This window comes from Mus caroli, unplaced genomic scaffold, assembly GCF_978045245.1.
Source record: "Mus caroli unplaced genomic scaffold, Mus_caroli_1 scaffold_14, whole genome shotgun sequence".
Lineage (NCBI taxonomy): Eukaryota > Metazoa > Chordata > Mammalia > Rodentia > Muridae > Mus > Mus caroli.
In genome coordinates, this window is record NW_028227269.1 from 16,704,645 (window position 1) to 16,723,334 (window position 18,690).

Genomic DNA, 18,690 nt, shown 5'->3' on the forward strand with positions numbered 1-18,690 from the left:
TCTGTTCCATTTCAACACATATTTTGGTTGACGAATACTCAAATGTCAAGATAAATAAATAATTTCTAGCAGTCAGGAAAGGGCAATCCACACATTCAAGAAAACAGACTCACAATGGCACTCTGCTTTTATGAAAATGACTCTTGGTTAGAGAGAGAAACTAAAAATAAGAAATCTGATACATACCAGTGCCTAGGTACAAAAGTATTTGTGTGTTGTATTGTGTGCAGTGTTTATGCATATGTAAGTGGGTTGCATGTGTGTAGGGGGTGTAGATCTGTGATCAATGACAGGATCTTCCTTGATCATGCTGAATCTTTTTTTAAAATTACTATTACTTCATTTCATGTATATGGGTGTTCTGCCTGTATGCATGTATATATGTACCATATACAGAAGCCTGGTGCTCTTCCTGGAAGAAATCATCTAATCCCCTGGATCTCAAATTATCGACAGTTGTAAGTCATCATGTGGGTGCTGGGAACTGAATGAAGGTCCCAGAAAAGCAAATGCTCTTCACTGCTGACTCCAGCCCTTCCACCTTTATTTTTTTTTAAGTACACTGTAGCTATCTTCAGACACACCAGAAGAGGGCATCAGATCCCATCACTGATGGTTGTGAACCACCATGTGGTTGCTGGGAATTGAACTCAGGACCTCTGGAAAAACAGTCAGTGCTCTTATCCACTGAGCCATCTCTCCAGCCCCAACCTTTATTTTTTTAAATGGGGTTTCTCAGTGACTTTGAAACTTGTGGATTTAGCTAGGATGGCTGAGGATCTACCTGTATCTATTCCTTCCAATACTGAGGTTATAAGAAGCATGCCATAATTAGAAGCTTTTACGTATATGTTGGGGCTCTGACCTCCAGTCCTTGTACATTAGGTACATCACTGAGACATCTTCCCAGCTCCCAAATATTTTAAATGGACTTATTCTTGTGAGCCTCACAACTCTAAGAGATAATAAAGAAATTGCCAGAGCAGTCAGAATTATATGTTTAGCTATGGTTAACAACCAATTTGAGACAATGTTACAGTGGGTGAAGACCCTTGTATTTTACCTGCCATGGCCAGACAATCACAGAAATTCATTCAAGAGCATGCTATCAAAATTCCTCACACATGGCTTCTGAAGTCTGTTATTGACTCCCACATAGCTTGTCTGCACCCTGTGAAGACTCCAACTCCTTACACTTCCCAGAATATCAGGGCTTCCTGTCCCCATTGACTAACCAATCCTTCCTGGGCAGAGTCTCAAATATAACAAGAAGCCTATAATTTCTGATGCATGCAGATGCTAAGAGGATTAAACCCTCCAAGTGGTACACATGCACAAGGTTCCCACACACTGTCATACAAATGTAGAAACTGACAATGTTGCATTTTACATTCTCTGTACTCTCCTATGTATATACCAATGGTGTCACTGTTTTCCTTCACAGGTGACAATGCCATGACTCTGGCATTGACTAGGAGACACCACTTAATGCAGCATCCAAGGTTCTGTAGACATTAAGCCTGAACTATACATTTTAACTATTTACATATCTGGGTTACAATTAATCGTGTGTTTCTCTAATAAAACTGAATAAAAACCAACCAGGTTTTAGCCTGTAAAGAGCGACTACTGGGCTGGAGAGATGGACAGTTCAGTAACCTGGGCTTGGTTCCCAGCATCTACATAATAGGTCACAACCATCTGTAACACAGTCCTCTGGCCTCTAAGGGTAGCCATGTAGACATGGTACAGACATACATGTACACAAATACCTACATACATAAACATAAAATAATCATTTCTTTTAAAGTTACTATTAAAGGCTAAACAGAAATCTGTGTTAGCATTTTGAGCATTCCCTGTTATTTATCTAAGAATGTCAATGTATTTCACATACATATTTCATGTATGTCCTTATGTGTATATTCATACACATGTATACACACACATATTTGTATGTATATTTTCACAGCTACCTTTTGTAGAACTCTTTACTATCACCGTTAGGTCAGTGGTTTCCAACTTGAGAATCTATCTGGTCCTAGTTACTCACAAAAAGACAAAAATGCCAGCCAGATATTTTCAGATCCTTCTCAATAATGGCACACTGTAAGGATTCAATGGATCAGTACTCACTCTATAGCTATTTTAGAGAAAGATAATATTCTCAAAAGGTTCAAACTTCAACATGGGAAAGTGTTCTAAACTGAATATGGTGTTGACCTAGCCCACTCTGAGACGCACTCAGCTGAACCATTTCAGAAAATCACATCACTATTCATGGCACAGCACAGGACACAGGCCAGGTACAGACAGCTAACACTTACTACCTTCTGCGGAACAGCCGCCCCTGCAAGAAGAGTAGCTTATGGACAACATATACTTCAACACATTGCTCCCACATTTACCCCAGCAGCAACTTGACTTTAAGAACTTGGATTTGCTGTCATTTTGTCTGGAATTTATTTAAATTCATTCTGTGTCCTCACACCATGAAGGAAAGTGAGGGAGCCTTGCCACCGTGGGGCATCTGTACTCACCATGCTTGCTTCTCTGTCTCAGCCCCCTGTTGATGGAGTTGATCTTGGTGTTGGGGATAACTGCAGCACTCACCACTTCCTCAGATCGCTGCAGGAAACACAGACAGGCCATGAGGAGGAAATTGCTGTACCCTGAAGCACACCTTCCAAGTACACACTGGGAAGTGTCCAGGAACCAACCTGAAAGTGACAGGACAGATGACTGGGAAAACATACTATGACAGTTAATCTTTATGCTACTTTTTTATTCAAAAAGACTTTGGTTCCTAAAAGAGCCAGTTACACAGTAAACAAACAAATAAACCTTTACTTTAAACTATGCAATTATATTGCAATTAAATTTGAATTTAAAAAGCTGGGCATGCTGGTGTATGACTTTAATCCAGCATCTGGGAGCAGAAATAGTCAGATTTTTGAGTTTGAGGCTTGCCTGGTCTACAGAGCAAGTTCCAGGACAGCTGGGGTGCACAGTGAAACCCTATTTTGAAAACAACAACAAAACAAACAAATATATATTAAAAGATAACTTTTATTTAATGTTTAAAAAAAATAATGGGAATCAAACAAGACCAAAAATAAAATATACTCATTTTTTTATCCATTCAAAATACACTTTAACATGACAACAACTTATGGTTAGAGATAGAAGCACATGCCCTAATCCTAACACTTAGGAGGTGAAAGCAGGAAGATCAAGAGTTTGAGGCCAGCCTGTGCTACATGGACCCTCCCTCAAAGCAAACAAAGACAACAAAAACAAGCAACTCCCTGAGTCCCTGCCACCCAGGGAGGCTCATCCTCCTTCAGCATGGCTGTGTGAACATTGATTCAGACAGGATTTTCATTTACAAAAGTACTACCATGGGTGTGGGGAGCATGCCTTTAATCCCAGCACTAGGGAGTCAGAGGCAGGGCCAGCCTGATCTACACAGTGTGTTCCAGGCCAGACAAAATTACAAAGTAAGACCCTATTTGAAAAAATAAAATAAATAAAAGCACTTTTTATTTCCAATAAAAAGAACTTTAAAATGGTAATGGTACCATTCATAACAAACTGATCAGTACAACAGCTATCAAAGGCAATTATCTCACACTGACTTTCTTGCAACCAAAAACAAAATACTGAGTCTTATTTCTGGAGAAAAATAAAAATGTTAAAATAATGAATAATATTAATATATTTTTCTAAATTTAAAGATTGAGAATGAAGCTTATCTTAATTTTTTTTTGGGGGGGGGGGTTCCAGATAGCCTGGGAAAGCCCTTGCCCTTTAAACTCTAGAGTTCTAGGCCCTACTACCCCTTGCAGAGTAAGTCTCATAAGAATAAAAGGCACAAGCTGAGGAGTACCCCACCAACCTAACATGCCCAAATCCTATTCCAATCCCCAAGAGCCAGCCTGGGCTACATGAGACCAATCTCAATCATAGTAAGAGACATGCCTCTAACTATAGGATTTCTGGGTGCAGATATTGTTATCAAAGCACTATGATATATGGAAGATGCTATAGTGAGAAGATAAGACATGCCAAAATAACACTGAAGCAGTTATCTAGAAAAGATAACTGTCAGAGGTGAGAAGGGGCTTTACACTTGAACTATGTAAGACATAGAACAACAAAAAACTAGGGAAGGCTAACACCCCATGGTTAGATTGTGGGATATTCAGTCACATACTTAATAGAAATCTGCGACACTTTGAACCACACAGTAGAAACCATCAAGACAAATACTCAGTGGTACTCGCAAGCATCCCTATCCCTTTCCATACACTGAAAAACAAAAGACTGGACGGGAGCTGCTGAGTGTAGACTGAGAGTGTCGGTGACTTGGGCTTCCACATAGTTTTCAATCTCCTTCAATGAGCATGCACTGTTCTTACAAAATCTATTAAACTCACATAATTTAAGCCCATACTTGTATTAAATACTTAAGGATTTACAAAAAAATATATGTCATCTAAACTGGGCAGATTAAGGACCTTAAGTTCTTTTTCCTGACTAAAACACACCAGGAAAAAAGCCTTCCACACAGAAGGCTTTTCTGGGATTGTACACAGTACCAAGAGCTTGAAGAATCTCACACAGTGCACTGAGGGGAGAGGAGAGAAGCAGACCGTCAGGAGAGCTGTATCGCAGCCTCCACCTGTCCCAGGCTACTGACTCGCTGGTCATTCTTCACCCACTGAATTTCAACAGCACCACACTATACAACTCCAGGAAGCACAGCTGAACACTATTCTGTGTGTTGAATATGCCTGAGTTAGTGTAAAGCCAAGAGTAACAATTGAAGTTGTATAACTTCACTCAGGTTTGCCTATTGTGTGGAGGGCAGCTTCTCAGGGTCACAGTCTTTTACAAAAACACATTGGGACCAGGGCTGTAGTTAATAGGACACTTGTCCAGCACACAGAATGTACTAGATCATGCCCCTGAACAGTAGGAAAAGAAAAAAATGTCATACACCTTCAAGAACTGTACATCCTCACTCCCTTGGGTTGAGACTCTTAAATATGGAGCTTAGTAGTAATATATTTTTTTCAAACTAAAAATGATGGTAGTTGACTTAATCAGACCAAACCAAGAAACATCAAAGACAAAGATAAAAGAAGTCATTAGTTACGGCTATTCAATTCCTATAAAAATAGTGCCCTGACTCCATCTGCAAATGGAGACGCCCCCATTATGACATCCCACTCCTTCACTATGTTTACATTTGAACCACACTATAAAATTAACCCTGACTAAACCACTGGAGCTTCAGTGAGCATCAAAGCACAGGATAAACTGCGTACATTTCAAGTGTAATCTGATGTATTTGTGTACATGAGCATTTATATATCTCGATGGGATGTGTCTGCACTACCATGATCAAGGAGATCACTGCTCCCTCATTGCCCAGTGTTTTAGTTAAGTATATATCTGGGTAATATCCTGTCTGACTAACAGGGAAGCAAACGAGCACCTGAGCTATAGACTAAAGAAGCCACCTCAAAGAAACACCCTGTGTGGGGCAGGAGGGACAGCTCAGGGCCGAGAGCATGCACAGGTCTTGCAGAAGACCTTTGGGTTCCACAACAACCATCAGCTCACAACCACCCCAAACCCAGCTCCCACTGCTGGACTCCATAGACGCCTACACTCACATGCACATGCACATACCCATACATATACATACCTTTTAAAAAGCAAAGTGCTTTGTGAAACTGAGTCATCTGCTAAATTAGCTATGTGTCTTAAGGTGGCTTTTGTTGTTGTTTTACATCTTGTGTCCAGATTTTGAGTTGTCTGAGGTGGGAAGGCACGTCAGTCCCTATCATGCTCTATGTTGGGGAACAGTCTCTTTTCCACCCCAGCTGGCCCTTCTGAGTAAGTGCTGAAAGCAGTGCTTATTCCTTCTTGGCTCTGCACTTCCAGCAAATCCTTCCCTATGAAAAACAGTCATGGCAGTTTAGCTAGTCCAGCACCAGGCTGTCCACACTCTGTTACTGGCCTAAAGGTATGCTCACCAGACAAGGACCTAGAACTTTCAGTGTGGAGATGGCCCCAAACACCATGATTACACAATACAGACTGACAATCTTTAGTTTAAGAAACAGGCATGATGGGGTTAGAAGACTCAGATTCAAGTCTTGTCCCGAACCTTTGTACTCCTGTGGCATTAGCCACAAACTCAACTGTGTCAGGTGTGGTGGTGTCAGGTGTGGTGGTGCATGGCTTGGATCCTAGCTCTCTTGGATCTCTAAGTGGGAGCCCAGTCTGGTCTCCATAGTCAGACCCTGTCTTAAAACAACAACAACAAAAACCATTAATGACTCCTGAGCCCTGCTTACTCTCTCTGGGCATACTGTTGTATCTCACAGGTTGTTGTGAAGCAGGAATTACATACTGGATGAGAAAGTACTTGGTAGGTTGTGAGGAACTACACAAAGATATGTGGTACGGAAGCCTGTTTCCAATATGTCCAACAGTCCCCCTGCATTCTAACATTCCATCCTCCAAATCTCTAAGCGGTACAACACACTAAAAACTAATAAAAATATCCTTCAAGTATAATGTTAAATACTTCAAGTTGGGCATGGTGACACATGCCTTTAATCCCAGCATTCAGGAGGCAAAAGTAAGCAGATCTCTGTGAGTTCTAGGCCGGCCTGCTCTACAAAGCAAGTTCCAGGACACCCAAGGCTGTTATATAGAGAAAACCTGTCTCAAAAACACCAAAACCAAGCAACCAAACAAAAAAACAAAAAAACAAATTAAAAAACAACAAAAAACCCTTCCATATGCATATAGTATAAATGAAACATTCATTTATAAATGTGACTCAACGTAACTTTAGAAGTTCATCATCAATCTAGTTTGCAAATTTCTTAATCCAAGACTGTGCTCTTAAAGCCTGTTTCTATTCTTGGAATTCAGCCATTGAGTGAGTGATACAGATGCACTGTTTAGGAGTCAGGCCACATACCACCCAGAAACTTCAATTTTGAGAACATAATCAAGTTCATAAATAGCACATTACTTACATCTGTGACATTGTGGCAGGAAGTACAGTAATATTTGCCTTCATCGGTAAGGCCCCAGGAGACAGCAGCACACTGAGAACAGCGGTCTCTGAACGCTTTCTGTGGAAGGCAGAAATCTGTTATTGTCAGGTCAACACACTGCACCATGGTTCTAAGTTCTACTTCCAGTGTTCCTGGCAATTTCATACCCCCAAATTAAAAAACAATCAAACTAAAAATACACAGACAGTATCTATAAATAAGGAGAATTTAGTCTCTCTCTCTTTTTTTAAGATTTGTTTATTATTATAAATAAGTATACTGTTGCTGTCTTCAGATGCACCAGAAGGGGGTGTAAGATCTCATTACGGGTGGTTGTGAGCCACAATGTGGTTACTGGGAATTGAACTCAGGACCTTTGGAAGAGCAGTCAGTTGCTCTTATCCGCTGAGCCATCTTGCCAGCCTGAGTCTCATCTCTTTAGTAGCATGAAATGCAGTAACCATTCCATAAAACTACTGAAATATACAGAATGAGAACAAAGAAAGAAAGGTGGACAGGGCTAAATTGTTAACAAAGATATAGATAAACTCCCTGGAAGAGCTGAGGGAGAAAAAGATGACCCAACGTATGGATAATCAAAACAAACAAAGATTGAAAACACTGTTGACTTTTTCTTTGGGGGCACTGAGGCAGATGTTTCGAGTTTTGATTTATTCATCCAACCATAGAAACGGTATCAACTGTATGAGTACTAAACGTTTAACTGGGTGCTTAGGGGTTCTACTGAAAGCAAAAGGAGCATATGGCCCACTTATGGTCTATATGGATTATAATTTTAGGTTTATCAATGTATTATTTAGACATTTGTCATGGATACAGATAGTATCTACTGTCTACCTTGAGTCCCTCTATCATTATTCTGTCAGTGCACACACAGAGAATTGGTTCCTAATTCTTTGGTGTTTGACTTATGGGTCAATTACTGAATACACCCATCGTGTTCAAAGTGCATGCAAGGCTCAGCAGCCTCCTAACCACTCTTACAGTGAGGTGTGGGCACGTGTGCTGGATAGTTTTGTGTCAGCTTGACACAAACTAAAGACATCTGAGATGAGGGAAGCTCAATTAAGAAAAATACCTCCATACCATCAGGTAGCAGGTAGGCCAGTAAGGCACTTTCTTAATCAGTGATTGATGAGGGAGGGTCCATCCCATTGTGGGTGGTGTCACCTCTGGGCTGGTAGCTCTAGGTTTTACAGAACCTGGTAAGCTGACCAAATCATGAGTAGTAAGACAGTAAGCAGCACCCCTCCATGGCCTCTGCATCAGCTCCTGCCTCCAGGAGCTGGATAATACATTGATAAACCTAAAATTTTAATCCATATAGACCATTAGTGGACCATATGCTCCTTTTGCTTCCAGTAGAACCCCTAAGCACCCAGTTAAACGTTTAGTACTCATACAGTTGATACCCTTTATATGGTTGGATGAATAAATCAAAACTCGAAACATCTGCCTCAGTGCCTCCAAGTTCCTGCCCTGTTCTTTAGATGATGAACAATCATATAGAAGTGTTAGCCCTTTTCTCCCCAGCTTGCTCTTTTGGTCATGATGTTTCATCGCAGCAATAGAAACCCTAAGATAGCAAGCACATTAGAACGTCCTCGGCAAGGGTCTGGTATCCGTACCCTAGACAGGCTGACAGGGATTACTTGGAGGCAACCCAAGTTCCAGGTCCTGCTCTTCCTCACGCCCAACCAGCATCAAAGGGAGCTTTGCTGGGTGGTCCCCTCCAAGGAGCCACGGGGGTGGCCATCCCACAAGCCCACAGTTTCATCCTCCTTCTGGCCCACGCCCCTTCTGAACAAACATTCCACCCAATCCCACCCGCAACCTCCCAGAGTGGACAAGCAGTCAGGTTCCAGGCCCAAGTGGCCACCGCCCCCTCGCTCCGCCCCCTATGAGGGTCACCGCCCCCAGCCGATGCCTGCTCCGGGCGCTGCTCCTCCTCCTCCTGGCTGTCCCTGGCCCTTTGAGTTAGGGAACGCGAGTGGGAGCCCCACGCGTTCCTCTAGGTCCTTACCACCTCCTCCACATCCATCGCCGCTCCGCTGAAGACACCGTTACCCAGACAGCAAGCGCCGCTTCCGGGAGAGACCCGGAGAGGGCTCCGATCGGAAACACAGCCTCTGCCTTTGCGTTCCAGAGTCTTCTGTGCTGCCCTTGTGGGACTCACGACCCAGGCTTTAAGCAGGCAGTACAGGACCAGGCCCCAGTGACAGAGCTCAGACCAACGAGGGTTGTCTGTGGTTTTGTTTTTGTGGCCCTGGCTGTCCCGGAATTCAGCTCAGGAGACTATCTATACTGGCCTCGAACTCAACTAAGATCCACCTGCCTCTGCTTCCTGAGAGCTGAGATTAAAGGTGTGTGCCATGACTTCCGGCTTCTGGGTTTTACAAAATGTGTTCTCAGTGTTTGAAGTAGAGAACACAGGTTGTTGAGCTAGAACTGGGTATCTATTTGGATTTTTTTTTTTTAACTTCCCAGATCCTAGGAACCAAACCCTGCTAGTGCATGCTCACCAAGAACTCCATACCACTGAACAACACCCCCAGACCAAGATTTCTAGTAATGACTATTTCTTTCTTGTACCTTCACCTCCTCTTGTGTAAAAAGTATATGTTTGCCTATGAATATAATTATGTCTCGTTTAATAAATTCTTGATACATTTATCTCTTGTTCCCTCGTTGAACACACTAATCCCCTGCTTCATTCCATAAACTAAAGTTGTTTTAGATTTTAGAGATTTACCTGTAAACAAAATAAGTCTCCACCTTCGTGAACATTTATATCTGTTTATTTATTGCTATTTGTTTCCAGACAGGGTTTGTCTGAGTAGTCCTGTCTGTCTTGGAACTCACTTTATAGATCAGGCTGGCCTTGAAGTCAGAGACATGTGTTTGCCTTTGCCTCCTGAGTGCTGGGGTTAAAGACCTGTGTCACCAGAGCCTGACATTTGTTTTAGATACTAACAGTTCTTTCCAGGGGCAGTAGAGAAGAACTGAGATGGATTTCAGATGATAAGGTCCCCAGCAGGGGAAGCTGGGATATGTCAAAGATCCTGCAGCACTCTGGAGACCAAAGAAAACTCTTGATATTATAGATGTTAGAGCGAAAGGATCTCCAAGCCCAGAGGAGAGGGGGTCTCTGCAATTTGCAAATTAATGAAGGTACTAAAAATAAAAGGCCATAATTTAGAAAGCTAAACCTATTTTGCCTCCTCCCACCTTGGGACTGCTATGTTCTAGGAGTTTAGTAGTTTACAGAAGGTACTAAATAAAGTGAGGCTAATTGACTTTAATATCAATACTATGGTAGGAAGAGACAAAAATAAGAAAATCATGGAGCTTGGTGTGGTGGTGCATGCCTTTGATCCCAGCACTCAGGAGGCAGAGGCAGACAGATTTTTGAGTTCGAGGTCTACAAAGTGAGTTCCAGGAGAGCCAGGGCTACGCAGAGAAACCCTGTCTCAAACAACCAAAAAAAAAAAAAAATAGAAAGAAAGAAAGAGAGAGAGAGAGAAAGGAAGAAAGAAAGAAAGAGAAAGGAAAGAAAGAAAGAAAGAAAGAAAGAAAGAAAGAAAGAAAGAAAGAAAGAGAAAGGAAGGAAGGAAGGAAGGAAGGAAGGAAGGAAGGAAGGAAGGAAGGAAGGAAGAGAAAGAAAAGAAAAGAAAAGAAAAGAAAAGAAAAGAAAAGAAGAGAAAAGAAAAAGAGCCCTTCCAGTCCACGCCAGCACCGGGGTACCTTGGGCGCGGAGTCTACGGACACAGGACCCTCCACGGGATCTTAAGACCTCTGGTGAGTGCATCACAACTTCTTCCAGGAGGCAGGTTCGAACACCAGATATCTGGGCACCTTCCCTGCAAGAGGAGACCTTGCCTGCAGAGAGTACTCTGAACACTGAAACTCAGGAGAGAGCTAGTCTCCCAGGTCTGCTAATAGAGGCTAACATAATCACAAGCTCTAACCAGAGACAACTACAACAACTAACTACAGAGATTACCAGATGGCGAAAGGCAAATGTAAGAATCTTACTAACAGAAACCAAGACAACTCACCATCATCAAAACGCAGCACTCCCATCCCACCCAGTCCTGGGCACCCCAACATACCCGAAAAGATAGTCCCTGATTTAAAAGCATATCTCATGATGATGGTAGAGGACATCAAGAAGGACTTTAATAACTCACTTAAAGAAATACAAGAGAACACTGCTAAACAGGTAGAAGACCTTAAAGAGGAAGCACAAAAATCCCTTAAAGAATTGCAGGAAAACACAACCAAACATGTGATGGAATTGAATAAAACCATCCAAGACCTAAAAAGGGAAGTAGACACAATAAAGAAGACCCAAAGTGAGGCAACGCTGGAGATAGAAAACCTAGGAAAGAAATCTGGAACCATAGATGTGAGCATCAGCAACAGAATACAAGAGATGGAAGAGAGAATCTCGGGTGTAGAAGATTCCATAGAGAACATCGGCACAACAATCAAAGAAAATACAAAATGCAAAAAGATCCTAACTCAAAACATCCAGGAAATCCAGGACACAATGAGAAGACCAAACCTACGGATAATAGGAGTAGATGAGAATGAAGATTTTCAACTTAAAGGGCCAGCAAATATCTTCAACAAAATTATAGAAGAAAACTTCCCAAACCTAAAGAAAGAGATCCCCATGAACATACAAGAAGCCTACAGAACTCCAAATAGACTGGACCAGAAAAGAAATTCCTCTCGACACATAATAGTCAGAACAACAAATGCACTAAATAAACATAGAATATTAAAAGCAGTAAGGGAAAAATGTAGAGTAACATATAAAGGCAGGCCTATCAGAATTGCACAAGACTTTTCACCAGAGACTATGAAAGCCAGAAGATCCTGGACAGATGTTATACAGACACTAAGAGGACACAAATGCCAGCCCAGGCTACTATACCCAGCCAAACTCTCAATTACCATAGATGGAGAAAACAAAGTATTCCACAACAAAACCAAATTCACACATTATCTTTCCACAAATCCAGCCCTTCAAAGGATAATAACAGAAAAAAAAAAACAATACAAGGACGGAAACCACACCCTAGAAAAAGCAAGAAAGTAATCCCTCAACAAACCAAAAAGAAGACAGCCACAAGAACAGAATGCCAACTCTAACAACAAAAATAATAGGAAGCAACAATTATGTTTCCTTAATATCTCTTAATATCAATGGAATCAATTCCCCCAATAAAAAGACATAGACTAACAGACTGGTTACACAAACAGGACCCAACATTCTGCTGCTTACAGGAAACCCATCTCAAGGAAAAAGACAGACACTACCTCAGAGTGAAAGGCTGGAAAACAATTTTCCAAGCAAATGGTCTGAAGAAACAAGCTGGAGTAGCCATCCTAATAAAATCGACTTCCAACCCAAAGTTATCAAAAAAGACAAGGAGGGACACTTCATACTCATCAAAGGTAAAATCCTCCAAGAAGAACTCTCAATTCTGAATATCTATGCTCCAAATGCAAGGGCAGCCACATTCATTAAAGAAACTTTAGTAAAGCTCAAAGCACACATTGCACCTCACACAATAATAGTGGGAGACTTCAGCACACCACTTTCATCAATGGACAGATCGTGAAAACAGAAACTAAACAGGGACACAGTGAAACTCACAGAAGTTATGAAACAAATGGACTTAACAGATATCTTCAGAACATTTTATCCTAAAACAAAAGGATATACCTTCTTCTCAGCACCTCATAGGTGCTTCTCCAAAATTGACCATATAATTGGTCACAAAACAGGCCTCAACAGATACAAAAATATTGAAATTGTCCCATGCATCCTATCAGACCACCATGGACTAAGGCTGATCTTCAATAACAACATAAATAATGGAAAGCCAACATTCATGTGGAAACTGAACAACACTCTTCTCAATGATACCTTGGTCAAGGAAGGAATAAAGAAAGAAATTAAAGGCCTTTTAGAGTTTAATGAAGATGAAGCCACAATATACCCAAACTTATGGGACACAATGAAAGCATTTCTAAGAGGGGAACTCATAGCTCAGAGTGCCTCCAAAAAGAAACTAGAGAGAGCACACACTAGCAGCTTGACAACACACCTAAAAGCTCTAGAAAAAAAAAAAAGGAAGCAAATTAACCCAAGAGGAGTAGACGGAAGGAAATAATCAAACTCAGGGGCGAAATCAACCAAGTGGGAACAAGAAGAACTATTCAAAGAATCAACCAAACGAGGAGCTGGTTCTTTGAGAAAATCAACAAGATAGATAAACCCTTATCCAGACTCACGAGAGGGCACAGGGACAGCATCCTAATTAACAAAATCAGAAATGAAAAGGGAGACATAACAACAGATCCTGAAGAAATCCAAAACACCATCAGATCCTTCTACAAAAGGCTATACTCAACAAAACTGGAGAACCTAGACGAAATGGACAAATTTCTAGACAGATACCAGGTACCAAAGTTAAATCAGGATCAAGTTAACGATCTAAACAGTCCCATATCAGGATCAAGTTAACAATCTAAACAGTCCCATATCCCCTAAAGAAATAGAAGCAGTCATTAATAGTCTCCCAACCAAAAAAAGCCCAGGACCAGATGGGTTTAGTGCAGAATTCTATCAGACCTTCAAAGAAGATCTAATTCCAGTTCTGCACAAACTATTCCACAAAATAGAAGTAGAAGGTACTCTACCCAACTCATTCTATGAAGCCACAATTACTCTGATACCTAAACCACAGAAAGATCCAACAAAGATAGAGAACTTCAGACCAATTTCCCTTATGAATATCGATGCAAAAATACTCAATAAAATTCTTGCTAAGTGAATCCAAGAACACATTAAAACAATCATCCGTCCTGACCAAGTAGATTTTATTCCAGGGATGCAGGCTTAGTTTAATATAAGGAAATCCATCAACGTAATCCATTATATAAACAAACTCAAAGACAAAAACCACATGATCATCTCCTTAGACGTGGAGAAAGCATTTGACAAGATCCAACACCCATTCATGATAAAAGTCTTGGAAAGATCAGAAATTCAAGGCCCATACCTAAACATGATAAAAGCAATTTACAGCAAACCAGTAGCCAACATCAAAGTAAATGGTGAGAAGCTTGAAGCAATCCCACTAAAATCAGGGACTAGACAAGGCTGCCCACTTTCTCCCTATCTATTCAACTTTGTACTTGAAGTCCTAGCCAGAGCAATTCGACAACAAAAGGAGATCAAGGGGATACAAATTGGAAAAGAAGAAGTCAAAATATCACTTTTTGCAGATGATATGATAGTGTATATATATAAGTGACCCTAAAAATTCCACCAGAGAACTCCTAAACCTGATAAACAGCTTCGGTGAAGTAGCTGGATATAAAATTAACTCAAACAAGTCAATGGCCTTTCCCTTCACAAAGAATAAACAGGCTGAGAAAGAAATTAGGGGAACATCATCCTTCTCAATAGTCACAAATAATATAAAATACCTTGGCATGACTCTAACTAAGGAAGTGAAAGATCTGTATGATAAGAACTTCAAGTCTCTGAAGAAAGAAATTAAAGAAGATCTCAGAAGATGGAAAGATCTCCCATGCTCATGGATTGACGGGATCAATATAGTAAAAAAGGCTATCTTGCCAAAAGCAATCTACAGATTCAATGCAATCCCCATCAAAATTCCAACTCAATTCTTCAACGAATTAGAAAGAGCAATCTGCAAATTCATCTGGAATAACAAAAAACCTAGGATAGCAAAAACTCTTCTCAAGGATAAAAGAACCTCTGGTGGAATCACAATGTCTGACCTAAAGCTTTACTACAGAGCAATTGTGATAAAAACTGCATGGTACTGGTATAGCGACAGACAAGTAGACCAATGGAATAGAATTGAAGACCCAGAAATGAACCCACACACCTATGGTCACTTGATCTTCGACGAGGGAGCTAAAACCATCCAGTGGAAAAAAGACAGCATTTTCAACAAATGGTGCTGGCACAACTGGTGGTTATCATGGAGAAGAATGCGAATTGATCCATTCCTATCTCCTTGTACTAAGGTCTAATCTAAGTGGATCAAGGAGCTCCACATAAAACCAGAGACACTGAAACTTATGGAGGAGAAAGTGGGGAAAAGCCTCGAAGATATGGGTACGGGGGGAAATTCCTGAATAGAACAGCAATGGCTTGTGCTGTAAGATTGGAAATTGACAAATGGGACCTCATGAAACTGCAAAGCTTCTGTAAGGCAAAAGAAACCGTCAATAAGACAAAAAGGCCACCAACAGGTTGGGAAAGTATCTTTACCAATCCTAACTAATATCCAATATATATAAAGAACTCAAGAAAGTGGACTCCAGAAAATCAAATAACCCCATTAAAAAATGGGGCTCAAAGCTAAACAAAGAATTCTCACCTGAGGAATACTGAATGGCTGAGAAACACCTGAAAAAATGTTCAGCATCCTTAATCATCAGAGAAATGCAAATCAAAACAACCCTGAGATTCCACCTCACACCAGTCAGAATGGCTAAGATCAAAAATTCAAGTGACAGCAGATGCTGGCGAGGATGTGGAGAAAGAGGAACACTCCTACATTGTTGGTGGGATTGCAAGCTTGTACAACCACTCTGGAAATCAGTCTGGTGGTTCCTCAGAAAATTGGACATAGTACTACCGGAGGATCCCGCAATACCTCTCCTAGGCATATATCCAGAAGTTGTTCCAACTAGTAAGAAGACACATGCTCCACTATGTTCATAGCAGCCTTATTTATAATAGCCAGAAGCTGGAAAGAACCCAGATGCCCCTCAACAGAGGAATGAATACAAAAAATGTGTTACATTTACACAATGGAGTACTACTCAGCTATTAAAAAGAATGAATTTATGAAATTCCTAGGCAAATGGTTTGACCTGGAGGGCATTATCCTGAGTGAGGTAACCCAATCACAAAAGAACTCAAATGATATGTATTCACTGATAAGTGGATATTAGCCCAGAAACTTAGTATACCAAGATATAAGTTACAATTTGCAAAACACATGAAACTGAAGAAGAACGAAGACCAAAGTGTGGACACTTTGCCCCTTCTTAGAATTGGGAACAAAACACCCATGGAAGGAGTTACAGAGACAAAGTTTGGAGCTGAGGCAAAAGGATGGACCATCTAGAGACTGCCATACCCAGGGATCCATCCCATAATCAGCCTCCAAACGCTGACACCATTGCATACACTAGCAAGATTTTGCTGAAAGGACCCTGATATAGCTGTCTCTTGTTAGACTATTCCCGGGGCCTAGCAAACACAGAAGTGGATGCTCACAGTCACCTATTGGATGGATCACAGGGCCCCCAATGGAGGAGCTAGAGAAAGTACCCAAGGAGCTAAAGGAATCTGCAACCCTATAGGTGGAACAACATTATGAACTAACCAGAACCCCGGAGCTCTTGACTTTAGCTGCATATGTATCAAAAGATGGCGTAGTCAGCCATCACTGGAAAGAGAGGCCCATTGGACTTGCAAACTTTATATGCCCCAGTACAGGGGAACGCCAGGGCCAAAAAGTGGGAGTGGGTGGGTAGGGGAGTGGGGGGATGGTATGGGGTACTTTCAGGATAGCATTGGAAATGTAAATGAGGAAAATACCTAATAAAAATATTAAAAAAGAAAGAAAGAAAAGAAAAAAATCATGGGGTTGGAGAGATGGCTCAGCAGCTAAGAGAGCACTGCATATCTTGTTAAGATTTCAGTTTGACTCCCAGCATCCACATGGCAGCTCACAACTGTCTGTAACTCTAGTTCCTGGGGATCAGGTGCCATCATCTACTGACGTGGGTACCAGGCACAGACATCGTGTAAACATACATGCATGCAAAACATCCACACATATAAAATAAAAATGAAATAGGGAAGTCATGTTAAATGTGGTGAGAGGGTGGTTTCAGTTGGAGATGGGGTAGTCTGGAAAGGTCTCACTGAAGAAGGATCTTTAATGCAGATACACATTTTTTAAGAAGATAAAGGTTAGACTGAGAAAGAAAACAATAAGAGAAAGGGAGAGCAAGCATTCAACAGGAAGCTGCCACAGACCAATATCAGCTCAAGAAGAGAAGCACATTTGTGAGCCCCTGGGTTGAATTAATAACACCAAAATAGAGTAATATAGGATAAAATATGAACCAGTCTATTATCACTAGAATTTCCATAGGCAAAAAGAGAAAGAGAGAGAGAAAATCTATTTTATGGAAAACCCTAAGCCAGTACATTTAAATTTTCTTTCCAAACAGGGTTGCTCTGTTTAGTCCCGTCTGTACTGGAACTCAATCTGTAGATCAGGCTGAACTCAGAGATCTGCCTGCCTCTGCCTCCCAAATGATTAAAGGCTTGTGCCACCACTGTCTGCCTACATTTGAATTTTTCAAAGGAAGCTACTTTTTTTTCTTTAAGAAAACAACATTATTTAAAAATATACAAGGAGAAATAGAATTATCTGAATAATCTGATAGCTACTTCAGAAATTGTCTTAGGGTTGTGACATCACTCGGTGGTGGTGTGCTTGCCTATCATGTGAAAGACCATGAGCTCAAGCTCTGAGACTGGAAATACATGAATAATAGAAACATCAGCAAAAAAAGAAAAGACAAGAAGTGTTGACACTACTCTGCTCAGGAACGGATTTACATAACCAGAATTCTACATGAATCAATAATGAACAGTTAAAAATGGGCAAGAGACAAGACAGCAGATTATAGTTGTGCTGAAGCTCTTAATCACAGCTCCTCCGGAGGTTGGGGCAGAAGGATCATAAGTTCAAGGCCAGGCTGCACTATATGACATGTGATTTTAAAAAAGAGAGAGAAAACAGATTTAGTTCAGTAATAGAACAAGAAGCTCTAAATCTAATCCCAATATTGCAGAGGGTTTTCATAAGTAATCAATGCAAATGTATTCATAGTCATTACTCATCAGAAAAATGCAAATTAAAAAGGACCAAAAGGAGAAATTATCACACATCCAGCCAGGTGACCTCAATGTAAAAAATGATAATACCAAGATTATGGCTAAGTTAGCTCTCTTCTGTATTATGATCAAAGAGTAATAATTGGTAAAGAAAATTTGGGGGGAAAAAATGAAGTAAAGCCAAATGTTAGGCCAGGTGTGGTGGCACTCATCTTTAATCTCAGCACTCAGGAGGCTGAGGCAGGAGGATCATGAGTTTGAGGGTTACCTAGGCTACATAATGATACCTTGCCTCAAAAAAGGAGAACAAAATGCACATGGGGAAGAGCAGTGATGGAGAGAGAGAGGGGTAAGTTCTGGATATAAGCAAAAGGCAAACCTGGTGGGTTGGGTGAGAGAAGAGTTAAGATGGTCTGTACCTGTCAGCATCTGACCTGCTGTGAGAAGATGGTTAGCCTTTACTGAGGCAGAAAGTCTTCAGCATCCACACACAGGACAGTGGAGGAGAAAGCAGGATTTCGTTTGGGTGTATGTCTTAGTGGTTCTTGTCCCATGTTCATGTGGGGACTCTGAATACCACGCTGAATAGGTGAGTTGGATATT

At 41.0% G+C, this 18,690-nt stretch overlaps 1 protein-coding gene across 1 annotated transcript in view; it reads right to left on the reverse strand.

Moving 5' to 3' along the window:
• The window catches only part of LOC147001129 (TATA box-binding protein-associated factor RNA polymerase I subunit B-like), a 39,296-nt gene extending 29,910 nt beyond the window's left edge, over positions 1–9,386 (reverse strand). Inside the window, exons 1-3 of the mRNA XM_085830221.1 lie at positions 9,130–9,386; positions 7,065–7,163; positions 2,541–2,628 (exon numbers count right to left, since the gene is read on the reverse strand). Coding sequence (XP_085686347.1) covers positions 2,541–2,628; positions 7,065–7,163; positions 9,130–9,147 — 205 coding nt within the window. The 5' untranslated portion in view covers positions 9,148–9,386. The remainder of the gene's footprint in view (positions 1–2,540; positions 2,629–7,064; positions 7,164–9,129) is intronic.
• Positions 9,387–18,690: the final 9,304 nt, after the last annotated feature.